The sequence below is a fragment of the Oncorhynchus keta genome, chromosome 8 (assembly GCF_023373465.1).
Source record: "Oncorhynchus keta strain PuntledgeMale-10-30-2019 chromosome 8, Oket_V2, whole genome shotgun sequence".
Classification (NCBI taxonomy): domain Eukaryota; kingdom Metazoa; phylum Chordata; class Actinopteri; order Salmoniformes; family Salmonidae; genus Oncorhynchus; species Oncorhynchus keta.
Window position 1 is genome coordinate 30,498,180 of NC_068428.1, and position 12,823 is coordinate 30,511,002.

A 12,823-nucleotide genomic window follows, 5' to 3' on the forward strand; every position below is an offset into this window, starting at 1 on the left:
TTTAATTTCATTTGCGATTTTCATGAATAGTTAACATTGCGTTATGGTAATGAGCTTGAGGCTGTATTCACGATCCCGGATCCGGGATGGCTCGACGCAAGAAGTTAACATGGTGGTTGCAGACCAGTGGTTAACATGGAGGTTCCAGTCCAGACCAGTGGTTAACATGGAGGTTCCAGTCCAGTGGTTAACATGGAGGTTCCAGAGCAGGGGTTAACATGGAGGTTCCAGTCCAGTCCAGTTGTTAACATGGAGGTTCCAGACCAGTGGTTAACATGGAGGTTCCAGTCCAGTGGTTAATATGGAGGTTCCAGTCCAGTGGTTAACATGGAGGTTCCAGTCCAGTCCAGTTGTTAACATGGAGGTTCCAGTCCAGACCAGTGGTTAACATGGAGGTTCCAGTCCATTCCAGTTGTTAACATGGAGGTTCCAGTCCAGACCAGTGGTTAACATGGAGGTTCCAGTCCAGTCCAGTTGTTAACATGGAGGTTCCAGACCAGTGGTTAACATGGAGGTTTCAGACCAGTGGTTAACATGGAGGTTCCAGTCCAGTGGTTAATATGGAGGTTCCAGTCCAGTGGTTAACATGGAGGTTCCAGTCCAGTCCAGTTGTTAACATGGAGGTTCCAGACCAGGGGTTAACATGGAGGTTCCAGTCCAGTCCAGTTGTTAATATGGAGGTTCCAGACCAGTGGTTAACATGGAGGTTCCAGTCCAGTCCAGTTGTTAACATGGAGGTTCCAGAACAGTGGTTAACATGGAGGTTCCAGTCCAGTGGTTAACATGGAGGTTCCAGTCCAGTGGTTAATATGGAGGTTCCAGTCCAGTGGTTAACATGGAGGTTCCAGACCAGTGGTTAACATGGAGGTTCCAGTCCAGTGGTTAACATGGAGGTTCCAGTCCAGTCCAGTTGTTAACATGGAGGTTCCAGACCAGTGGTTAACATGGAGGTTCCAGTCCAGTCCAGTGGTTAACATGGAGGTTCCAGTTTCCATATGCTGCTAAAAGGGACCCTGTGTGTGTTGGTGTGTGTTGGTGTTTATGTATGTGTGTTGATGTGTGTGCGTGTGTTGATGTGTGTGTGTGTGTATTGGTTTGTGTGTGTGTGTGTGTGTTGGTGTGTGTGTGTGTTTTGGTGTGTGTGTGTTTTGGTGTGTGTGTTTTGGTGTGTGTGTGATGGTGTGTGTGTGTGTGTGTTGGTGTGTGTATGTTTGTGTGTGTGTCTTTGTGAGTGTTGTTGGTGTGTGTCTGTTGGTGTGTTGGTGTGTGTTGGTGTGTGCCTGTGGTGGTATGTGTTGGTGTGTGTGTGTTGGTGTGTGTGTTAGTGGGTGTGTTGGTGTGTCTGTGTGTTGGTATGTGTGTGTGTGTGTGTGTGTGTGTGTGTGTGTGTGTGTGTGTGTGTGTGTGTGTGTGTGTGTGTGTGTGTATTGGTTTGTGTATGCGTGTATTGGTCTGTGCGTGTGTGTTGGTTTGTGTGTGTGTGTTGGTGTGTGTGTCTGTGTTGGTGTGTGTGTTCGTGTGTAGTTGTGTTGGTGTGCGTTTTGGTGTGTGTGTGTTGATGTGTGTGTTTGTTGGTGTGTGTGTTGATGTGTGTTAGTGTGTGTGTGTGTGCTTTTGGATGTTGGTTCTCTCTTCACCGCTCTGAAGGTTTTTGTCATAGAACGTGCGATCTGGCTGTGTGTGAGACAAAAGAAATAATACACACAGTATTGACCTTTAAAGCTCTTTACTGAAAGCTGCTCTCTACAGAAGTATTTTCTACTGTATATTATCAGAATGAGAATGGAAAGAAGAGTTCAAACACGTATGATGAAATATGCACAAAGCCATGTACATACTGCACATAGACATTAGACAATACTGTGACACGCAAACCTGTTTCTTCTTCTATTACCTAAGGAGGTTAAATGGACGAGATTGTAGCTAGGGCATTGATGAATCGGATACCTTCTAGTTACCAGGAATTTACTTAGCTTTGTAAGTGTGAATATTTACTCTGGCGTGTGTTAAGGCGTAGTGCTTGTGCCTGTACAGAGTGTAATGTTCTGCTTGGTTTTAATGTATTAGCTGTGTGTGTGTGTGTGTGTGTTTGTGTGTGTGTGTGTGTGTGTGTAATAGTCTCCATGGCAGTAGCTGTGGTGAATACTAATGGTTGTCATATAACATGAAAAGTCTGATAATGACACAAAGAGGAATTTCTCTGTTGGGGGTTGGTCCTCCATAGAAGACTCTAGTCACACAGCTGGATTACAATACCCCCTCATGGGAGCTGATTAGCTATAGGAGGGCCAAATGTCTCTGACAATGGCACAATGACAAGTGCATGTGAGGGCACACTCACACACAATTACAGGCACGTACACACACACAAATTCACACACACTATAACTTCCGGCGCCGACAGAGATGGCCGCCTCGCTTCGCGTTCCTAGGAAACTATGCAGTTTTTTGTTTTTTTACGTGTTATTTCTTACATTAGTACCCCAGGTCATCTTAGGTTTCATTACATACAGTCGAGAAGAACTACTGAATATAAGATCAGCGTCAACTCACCATCAGTACGACCAAGAATATGTTTTCCGCGACGCGGATCCTGTGTTCTGCCTTACAAACAGGTCAACGGAATGGATCGCATGCAGCGACCCCCAAAAAAACGACTTCGTAAAAGAGGAAACGTAGCGGTCTTCTGGTCAGACTCAGGACACGGGCACATCGCGCACCACTACCTAGCATTCTTCTTGCCAATGTCCAGTCTCTTGACAACAAGGTTGATGAAATCCGAGCAAGGGTAGCATTCCAGAGGGACATCAGAGACTTTAACGTCCTCTGCTTCACCGAAACATGGCTCACTGGGAAGACGCTATCCGGGGCGGTGCAGCCAACGGGTTTCTCCACGCATCGCGCCGACAGAAACAAACATCTTTCTGGTAAGAAGAGTGGCGGGGGCGTATGCCTCATAACTAACGAGACATGGTGTGATGAAAGAAACATACAGGAACTCAAATCCTTCTGTTCACCTGATTTAGAATTCCTCACAATCAAATGTAGACCGCATTATCTACCAAGAGAATTCTCTTCGATTATAATCACAGCCGTATATATCCCCCATTTACATTACATTTCGCAGACATGCAAGCAGACACATCGATGGCTCTGAACGAACTTTATTTAACTCTTTGCAAACTGGAAACCATTTATCCGGAGGCTGCATTCATTGTAGCTGGGGATTTTAACAAAGCTAATCTGAAAACAAGACTCCCTAAATTTTATCAGCATATCGATTGCGCAACCAGGGGTGGTAAAACCTTGGATCATTGTTACTCTAACTTCCGCGACGCATATAAGGCCCTGCCCCGACCCCTTTCGGAAAAGCTGACCACGACTCCATTTTGTTGATCCCTGCCTACAGACAGAAACTTAAAAAAGAGGCTCCCACGCTGAGGTCTGTCCAACGCTGGTCCGACCAAGCTGACTCCACACTCCAAGACTGCTTCCATCACGTGGACTGGGACATGTTTCGTATTGCGTCAGATAAAAATATTGACGAATACGCTGATTCGGTGTGGGAGTTCATTAGAACGTGCGTTGAAGATGTCGTTCCCATAGCAATGATAAAAACATTCCCTAACCAGAAACCGTGGATTGATGGCAGCATTCGCGTGAAACTGAAAGCGCGAACCACTGCTTTTAATCAGGGCAAGGTGTCTGGTAACATGACCGAATATAAACAATGCAGCTATTCCCTCCGCAAGGCTATTAAACAAGCTAAGCGTCAGTACAGAGACAAAGTAGAATCTCAATTCAACGGCTCAGACACAAGAGGCGTGTGGCAGGGTCTACAGTCAATCACGGACTACAAGAAGAAACCCAGCCCAGTCACGGACCAGGATGTCTTGCTCCCAGGCAGATTAAATTACTTTTTTGCCCGCTTTGAGGACAATACAGTGCCACTGACACGGCCTGCAACGAAAACATGCGGTCTCTCCTTCACTGCAGCCGAGGTGAGTAAGACATTTAAACGTGTTAACCCTCGCAAGGCTGCAGGCCCAGACGGCATCCCCAGCCGCGCCCTCAGAGCATGCGCAGACCAGCTGGCCGGTGTGTTTACGGACATATTCAATCAATCCCTATACCAGTCTGCTGTTCCCGCATGCTTCAAGAGGGCCACCATTGTTCCTGTTCCCAAGAAAGCTAAGGTAACTGAGCTAAACGACTACCGCCCCGTAGCACTCACTTCCGTCATCATGAAGTGCTTTGAGAGACTAGTCAAGGACCATATCACCTCCACCCTACCTGACACCCTAGACCCACTCCAATTTGCTTACCGCAAATAGGTCCACAGACGACGCAATCTCAACTACACTGCACACTGCCCTACCCCACCTGGACAAGAGGAATACCTATGTGAGAATGCTGTTCATCGACTACAGCTCGGCATTCAACACCATAGTACCCTCCAAGCTCGTCATCAAGCTCGAGACCCTGGGTCTCGACCCCGCCCTGTGCAACTGGGTACTGGACTTCCTGACGGGCCGCCCCCAGGTGGTGAGGGTAGGCAACAACATCTCCTCCCCACTGATCCTCAACACGGGGGCCCCACAAGGGTGCGTTCTGAGCCCTCTCCTGTAATCCCTGTTCACCCACGACTGCGTGGCCACGCACGCCTCCAACTCAATCATCAAGTTTGCGGACGACACAACAGTGGTAGGCTTGATTACCAACAATGACGAGACGGCCTACAGAGAGGAGGTGAGGGCCCTCGGAGTGTGGTGTCAGGAAAATAACCTCACACTCAACGACAACAAAACTAAGGAGATGATTGTGGACTTCAGGAAACAGCAGAGGGAACACCCCCCTATCCACATCGATGGAACAGTAGTGGAGAGGGTAGCAAGTTTTAAGTTCCTCGGCATACACATCACAGACAAACTGAATTGGTCCACTCACACTGACAGCGTCGTGAAGAAGGCGCAGCAGCGCCTCTTCAACCTCAGGAGGCTGAAGAAATTTGGCTTGTCACTAAAAGCACTCACAAACTTCTACAGATGCACAATCGAGAGCATCCTGGCGGGCTGTATCACCGCCTGGTACGGCAACTGCTCCGCCCTCAACCGTAAGGCTCTCCAGAGGGTAGTGAGGTCTGCACAACGCATCACCGGGGGCAAACTACCTGCCCTCCAGGACACCTACACCACCCGATGTTTCAGGAAGGCCATAAAGATCATCAAGGACCCGAACCACTGCCTGTTCACCCCGCTATCATCCAGAAGGCGAGGTCAGTACAGGTGCATCAAAGCTGGGACCGAGAGACTGAAAAACAGCTTCTATCTCAAGGCCATCAGACTGTTAAACAGCCACCACTAACATTGAGTGGCTGCTGCCAACACACTGTCATTGACACTGACCCAACTCCAGTCACTTTAATAATGGGAATTGATGGGAAATGATGTAAATATATCACTAGCCACTTTAAACAATGCTACCTTATATAATGTTACTTACCCTACATTATTCATCTCATATGCATACGTATATACTGTACTCTATATCATCGACTGCATCCTTATGTAATACATGTATCACTAGCCACTTTAACTATGCCACTTTGTTTACTTTGTCTACATACTCATCTCATATGTATATACTGTACTCGATACCATCTACTGTATGCTGCCCTGTACCATCACTCATTCATATATTCTTATGTACATATTCTTTATCCCCTTACACTGTGTATAAGACAGTAGTTTTGGAATTGTTAGTTAGATTACTTGTTGGTTATCACTGCATTGTCGGAACTAGAAGCACAAGCATGTCGCTACACTCGCATTAACATCTGCTAACCATGTGTATGTGACAAATAAAATTTGATTTGATTTGATTCACATTTGCACACACATGCAGACGTGTACATGTGCACACACACACACACACACACACACACACACACACACACACACACACACACACACACACACACACACACACACACACACACACACACACACACACACACACACACACACACACACACACACAGGGGAATCAATGGAGGCCTCTCGATAGTGGGTGCGTTGGGCAGATCACACCACCCTCTGGAGAGTCCTGCGGTTGTGGGCGGTGCAGTTGCCATATCAGGCGGTGATACAGCCCGACAGGATGCTCTCAATTGTGCATCAGTAAAAGTAGCTAGCTACAGACCCCTCCTCTTTTGAGCTAGCTGACAAGTTGGCAGTGACACCTGTATCTCTCTCTCTGACCTACCCGTCTCCTCAGTCTGTCCATCTCTCCTTTGGCACCACATTATCGCATCCATCCATCCATCCATCCATCCATCCATAATCCATAAATCCATCCATCCATCCATCCATCCATCCATCCATCCATCCATCCATCCATCCATCCATCCATCCATAAATCCATCCATCCATCCATCCATCCATCCATCCATCCATCCATCCATCCATCCATCCATCCATCCATCCATCTATCCATAATCCATAAATCCATCCATCCATCCATCCATCCATCCATCCATCCATCCATCCATCCATAATCCATAAATCCATCCATCCATCCATCCATAATCCATAAATCCGTCCGTCCATCCATCCATCCATCCATCCATCCATCCATCCATCCATCCATCCATCCATCATCCATAAATCCATCCATCTCTCCCACTGGTCTAGCTTAGCGTTCCTATCTCTCATTTAGTCTACCTGCTACCTACCTCCTCTCCTCTAGTCTACCTGATACCTACAGTACCTCCTCTCCTCTAGTCTACCTGCTACCTACCTCCTCTCCTCAAGTCTACCTGCTACCTACCTCCTCTCCTCTAGTCCACCTGATACCTACAGTACCTCCTCTCCTCTCGTCTACCTGCTACCTACCTCCTCTCCTCTAGTCCACCTGATACCTATAGTACCTCCTCTCCTCTAGTCTAGCTGATACCTACCTCCTCTCCTCTAGTCTACCTGATACCTACCTCCTCTCCTCAAGTCTACCTGCTACCTACCTCCTCTCCTCTAGTCCACCTGATACCTACAGTACCTCCTCTCCTCTCGTCTACCTGATACCTACCTCCTCTTCTCTAGTGTACCTGATACCTACCTCCTCTTCTCTAGTGTACCTGATACCTACCTCCTCTCCTCTAGTCTACCTGATACCTACCTCCTCTCCTCTAGTCTACCTGATACCTACAGTATCTCCTCTCGGTGACGATAGAAAGGGTAAAAACATACAGGGGACAAAGACACCAGTCCCCAGCCAAACATACCTCCGGCACACACACACCCACCTTCCAACCCCGGACCCCCACCACACACCCATTCACACCCTGCCTCCACACGTTAATGCTCACACACACTCACACACACAGTGACACATGCCAATGTATGAATGGAGACCAGTGACATGCCATTGATACTGTGAATGACCTTGTGGTTGACATCTGCGTTAATTGACAAGTTCAGTTAGCGGCCAGCAGGAAACACACATGCACTCCGCTGTCCAACTATGCAGTCTGTCTGCCAGGTCACGTCCATCCGGACCATTACATTTGTCATTTATAAATGGAAATATATGAGTCTCAGGACAACAATTTATTTCAGAGCACATTTGATAAGAGTTATTCACATGTTGATTTACACGCTAAAAGCCAGTTTGTTACAAGTCACGTCATGAGGGGGTTGTTTTTCCTAACAATCTGTCTACATAACATCAGCGGGAGGGAGGCCCACAATGAAACCCATTGCAGGTGTTCTGCGTTATTAATATCAGTGTTATTAATAACACAGAACAGCCTTTACAGAGTGTGGAGGGCCTGGGTGAGTGAGTGTGTTTGGGGAGAGGTTGTGCCTATGCATGTATGTGTGTGTGTGTGTTCACTGACTGGAATGTCTGATGTATCCTTTGGAGTTGTATGAAAAGAAGAAAGTCCTGGAGGAATTGTCAGGCGAAGCGACGAGACGACAAAATGACGAGACGACGACAGAACATCAGAACATTGTTTGATTCTGAATGTTTGATACCTCCAGCACCAGTCACTTCCCCACATCACACACCCGCAAATCAAACCGCTTTAAAAATGCACAAGGATGAAGCGCACAGTGATGCAACGTTCACGCACACACACACACACACACACACACACACACACACACACACACACACACACACACACACACACACACACACACACACACACACACACACACACACACACACACACACACACACACACACACACACACACACACACACACACACACACACACACATACACACACACGTACCTTGCAGCTAACACATTCTCTAACGAATAGACCTTGTGCTGACAGAGGCCGAGAACAGCTCTCATCCATTGTCCAGGTCATTGTGTCACTAAAGTGTCCTTTTGTTGCCAAACATAGTCCTGAGATCTGGGCTCTGCACTTGGAGATGTGTCTCGTTCTGTTAATGCATTAAAGGGTCATGGCAGTAGAGCTGTGGTGAGCCAACAGCATGCTGAGCCGTAGCAGGGGGCAAACTAAACACACACACACACACAAAGCACTGTAGGAGGGGTGAGCCAGTCCGGCTGGTGGGACAGCATGGGCAGAAACGCCACCATCTGCTGAGGACAGATCTGTGAAAAACAGACAGCCCCTTTGGCATCACCCGCATGAGAGGGCTTCTCAAGGACTAGGGGTGTGATCAACAACCTCACACAAACATGCACACGCAACACATGCACACGCACACACACACACACACACACACACACACACACACACACACACACACACACACACACACACACACACACACACACACACACACACACACACACACAAATTCATGAAACATAAACTAACACACTGATCGTGTCATATCTGTTCACACGCACACACACAAATGCACACACACAGACAGACAAATGCGTGCACACACATGCACACACACACACACCACCACCACCACTATCCTAGCCAGCTGTCATATTCAGCATGTCCAAATGCACTGTCCTACTTCACTGCTGCCTCCCCCGTTTCTGGGACCTCATATTTAATAGGCAGCACAGTCTTCCACTCAATATTATACCAATTCACCACAACATTAGAGACTCATTTTGCATGAATCAAACTGCTATACGAACACCGATGGCTCCTCCAAAGACAAGTTAACTATTGGCTGCTCCGCTCCATGTGTCAATTACCTTGAGGGGAAAAGCCTTGAAAACTAAGGCCTCATCCCATTGGCTGCTCCAAAAGGCAAGTCTACAATTATTGACTGTTCCATGAGTTAATTACCACGAGGGGAAGAGCCTTGGACACTAAGTCCTTATCCCAGTTGATAGCCAAACAGCCTGCAGTGCCTTTAGCTAGACTGCCTTGGCTTAACGACTCTAATTGGCCTGTTATTAAGTCTCTTTAATGAGTGGTTTCACATGCATCCCCATTCTATGGGCTTCGCCCCTGTATGTGCTATGATGATATAGTCTTTTTGCGTCGCCAGCTGGAGCTGTATGTTGTAGGATCAATATTCTAAGGTAACATCCACAATGAGATCTGTCATTGTATCATTATGCACTGCCTCAAAAAAAAGATGATGGCTCTTAGATGGCATCCACCACACTTTCTCCCATTTAACCAGTGGATACAGTTATTATTTGAGGGGGAATGGGTTTGTTATATCTTTGTATGCATTTATTCTAATGTTTTGTCTTGCACCTGTAACCCCCTCGCTGAAAAATAAAAATTACAAAATTGAATAAAAAGTTGCCCACCCCCACTGAGTGGGACTCAAATGTCTGACCTTGCATCTGTCAGTCCATCACAGTCCATGTGATCAAGACGTTGGAACATCTTGACACGGCCCGACCGTGATGTTCTAAGGATTCTACTCTATATTGTGTGTTAGACTTACACCTACACCCAGCCCTGATCCCCTCTCCCTCCCTCCCTCCCTCTCACCTCTGACCACTATCGTGGTAGACTTCTTGGCTGGGTTGCCCACGTTGTTAGTGGCCACACAGCTGTATACACCAGCCTCGTCTGAGGTGATGGCCGGCAGGGTGAGTGTTCCACCCTTTACCACACTTTTCTCAGGCAGGCTGTCGGAGCTGCTGACCCAGCTCAGCGTTGGTTTGGGCTCCCCACCCGTAGTGATACATACCAGGGACACCGTCTGGCCAGGGTTCACCACAATGGGGTCCTCCACTAGCAGCTTGATGGACGGAGACACTGGAGAGGAAGAGGTTAGAGGTTTGGTGTTTTCTTATAGACTTTATGGTGCATGTGTTGTTGATGAGAGCGAAGACCAGCCTGTCTTTTTGGTGAGTTTGAAGACAATTCTGTCATGTTGTTGGGTTTGAATACTAATCTGTCTTGTTGGTGAGTTTGAAGGCAATTCTGTCTTGTTGGTGGGTTTGAAGACTAATCTGTCTTGTTGGTGAGTTTGGAGACTAATCTGTCTTGTTGGTGAGTTTGGAGACTAATCTGTCTTGTTGGTGAGTTTGGAGACTACTCTGTATTGTTGGTGAGTTTGGAGACTAATCTGTCTTGTTGGTGAGTTTGGAGACTAAGCTGTCTTGTTGGTGAGTTTGGAGACTACTCTGTATTGTTGGTGAGTTTGAAGACTAATCTGTCTTGTTGGTGAGTTTGGAGACGAATCTGTCTTGTTGGTGAGTTGAGACTACTCTGTCTTGTTGGTGAGTTGAGACTACTCTGTATTGTTGGTGAGTTTGGAGACTACTCTGTCTTGTTGGTGAGTTGAGACTAATCTGTCTTGTTGGTGAGTTTGGAGACTACTCTGTATTGTTGGTGAGTTTGGAGACTAATCTGTCTTGTTGGTGAGACTAATCTGTCTTGGTGGTGAGTTGAGACTACTCTGTCTTGGTGGTGAGTTGAGACTACTCTGTATTGTTGGTGAGTTTGAAGACTAATCTGTCTTGTTGGTGAGTTTGGAGACTACTCTGTATTGTTGGTGAGTTTGAAGACTAATCTGTCTTGTTGGTGAGTTTGGAGACTAATCTGTCTTGTTGGTGAGTTGAGACTACTCTGTCTTGTTGGTGAGTTGAGACTACTCTGTATTGTTGGTGAGTTTGGAGACTAACCTGTCTTATTGGTGAGTTTGGAGACTACTCTGTCTTGTTGGTGAGTTGAGACTACTCTGTCTTGTTGGTGAGTTTGTAGACTAAGCTGTCTTGTTGGTGAGTTTGTAGACTAAGCTGTCTTGTTGGTGAGTTTGGAGACTACTCTGTCTTGTTGGTGAGTTTGGAGACTAACCTGTCTTGTTGGTGAGTTTGGAGACTAACCTGTCTTGTTGGTGAGTTTGGAGACTAATCTGTCTTGTTGGTGAGTTTGGAGACTAATCTGTCTTGTTGGTGAGTTTGGAGACTACTCTGTATTGTTGGTGAGTTTGGAGACTAATCTGTCTTGTTGGTGAGTTTGGAGACTAAGCTGTCTTGTTGGTGAGTTGAGACTACTCTGTCTTGTTGGTGAGTTGAGACTACTCTGTATTGTTGGTGAGTTTGAAGACTAATCTGTCTTGTTGGTGAGTTTGGAGACTACTCTGTATTGTTGGTGAGTTTGAAGACTAATCTGTCTTGTTGGTGAGTTTGGAGACTAATCTGTCTTGTTGGTGAGTTGAGACTACTCTGTCTTGTTGGTGAGTTGAGACTACTCTGTATTGTTGGTGAGTTTGGAGACTACTCTTTCTTGTTGGTGAGTTGAGACTAATCTGTCTTGTTGGTGAGTTTGGAGACTACTCTGTATTGTTGGTGAGTTTGGAGACTAATCTGTCTTGTTGGTGAGTTGAGACTACTCTGTCTTGTTGGTGAGTTGAGACTACTCTGTATTGTTGGTGAGTTTGAAGACTAATCTGTCTTGTTGGTGAGTTTGGAGACTACTCTGTATTGTTGGTGAGTTTGAAGACTAATCTGTCTTGTTGGTGAGTTTGGAGACTAATCTGTCATGTTGGTGAGTTGAGACTACTCTGTCTTGTTGGTGAGTTTGGAGACTAATCTGTCTTGTTGGTGAGTTGAGACTACTCTGTCTTATTGGTGAGTTTGGAGACTAATCTGTCATGTTGGTGAGTTGAGACTACTCTGTCTTGTTGGTGAGTTGAGACTACTCTGTCTTGTTGGTGAGTTTGGAGACTAATCTGTCATGTTGGTGAGTTGAGACTACTCTGTCTTATTGGTGAGTTTGGAGACTACTCTGTCTTGTTGGTGAGTTGAGACTACTCTGTCTTGTTGGTGAGTTTGAAGACTAATCTGTTTTGTTGGTGAGTTTGGAGACTAACCTGTCTTGTTGGTGAGTTTGTAGACTAAGCTGTCTTGTTGGTGAGTTTGTAGACTAAGCTGTCTTGTTGGTGAGTTTGGAGACTACTCTGTCTTGTTGGTGAGTTTGGAGACTAACCTGTCTTGTTGGTGAGTTTGGAGACTAACCTGTCTTGTTGGTGAGTTTGTAGACTAAGCTGTCTTGTTGGTGAGTTTGGAGACTACTCTGTTTTGTTGGTGAGTTTGGAGACTAATCTGTCTTGTTGGTGAGTTGAGACTACTCTGTCTTGTTGGTGAGTTGAGACTACTCTGTATTGTTGGTGAGTTTGAAGACTAATCTGTCTTGTTGGTGAGTTTGGAGACTACTCTGTATTGTTGGTGAGTTTGAAGACTAATCTGTCTTGTTGGTGAGTTTGGAGACTAATCTGTCTTGTTGGTGAGTTGAGACTACTCTGTCTTGTTGGTGAGTTGAGACTACTCTGTATTGTTGGTGAGTTTGGAGACTAACCTGTCTTATTGGTGAGTTTGGAGACTACTCTGTCTTGTTGGTGAGTTGAG

The 12,823-nt window shown here is 46.3% G+C and overlaps 1 protein-coding gene across 2 annotated transcripts in view; it reads right to left on the reverse strand.

Moving 5' to 3' along the window:
- LOC118371785 (MAM domain-containing glycosylphosphatidylinositol anchor protein 2) overlaps positions 1-12,823 on the reverse strand; it is a 473,444-nt gene that overhangs the window by 233,665 nt on the left and 226,956 nt on the right. For both annotated transcript variants that reach the window (XR_008141009.1, XM_052523975.1), the window contains exon 6: positions 9,957-10,226. Coding sequence is in view for 1 of the 2 variants with exons in the window: in XM_052523975.1 (XP_052379935.1) it covers positions 9,957-10,226 (270 nt within the window). In the remaining variant the exon portion in view is untranslated. The remainder of the gene's footprint in view (positions 1-9,956; positions 10,227-12,823) is intronic.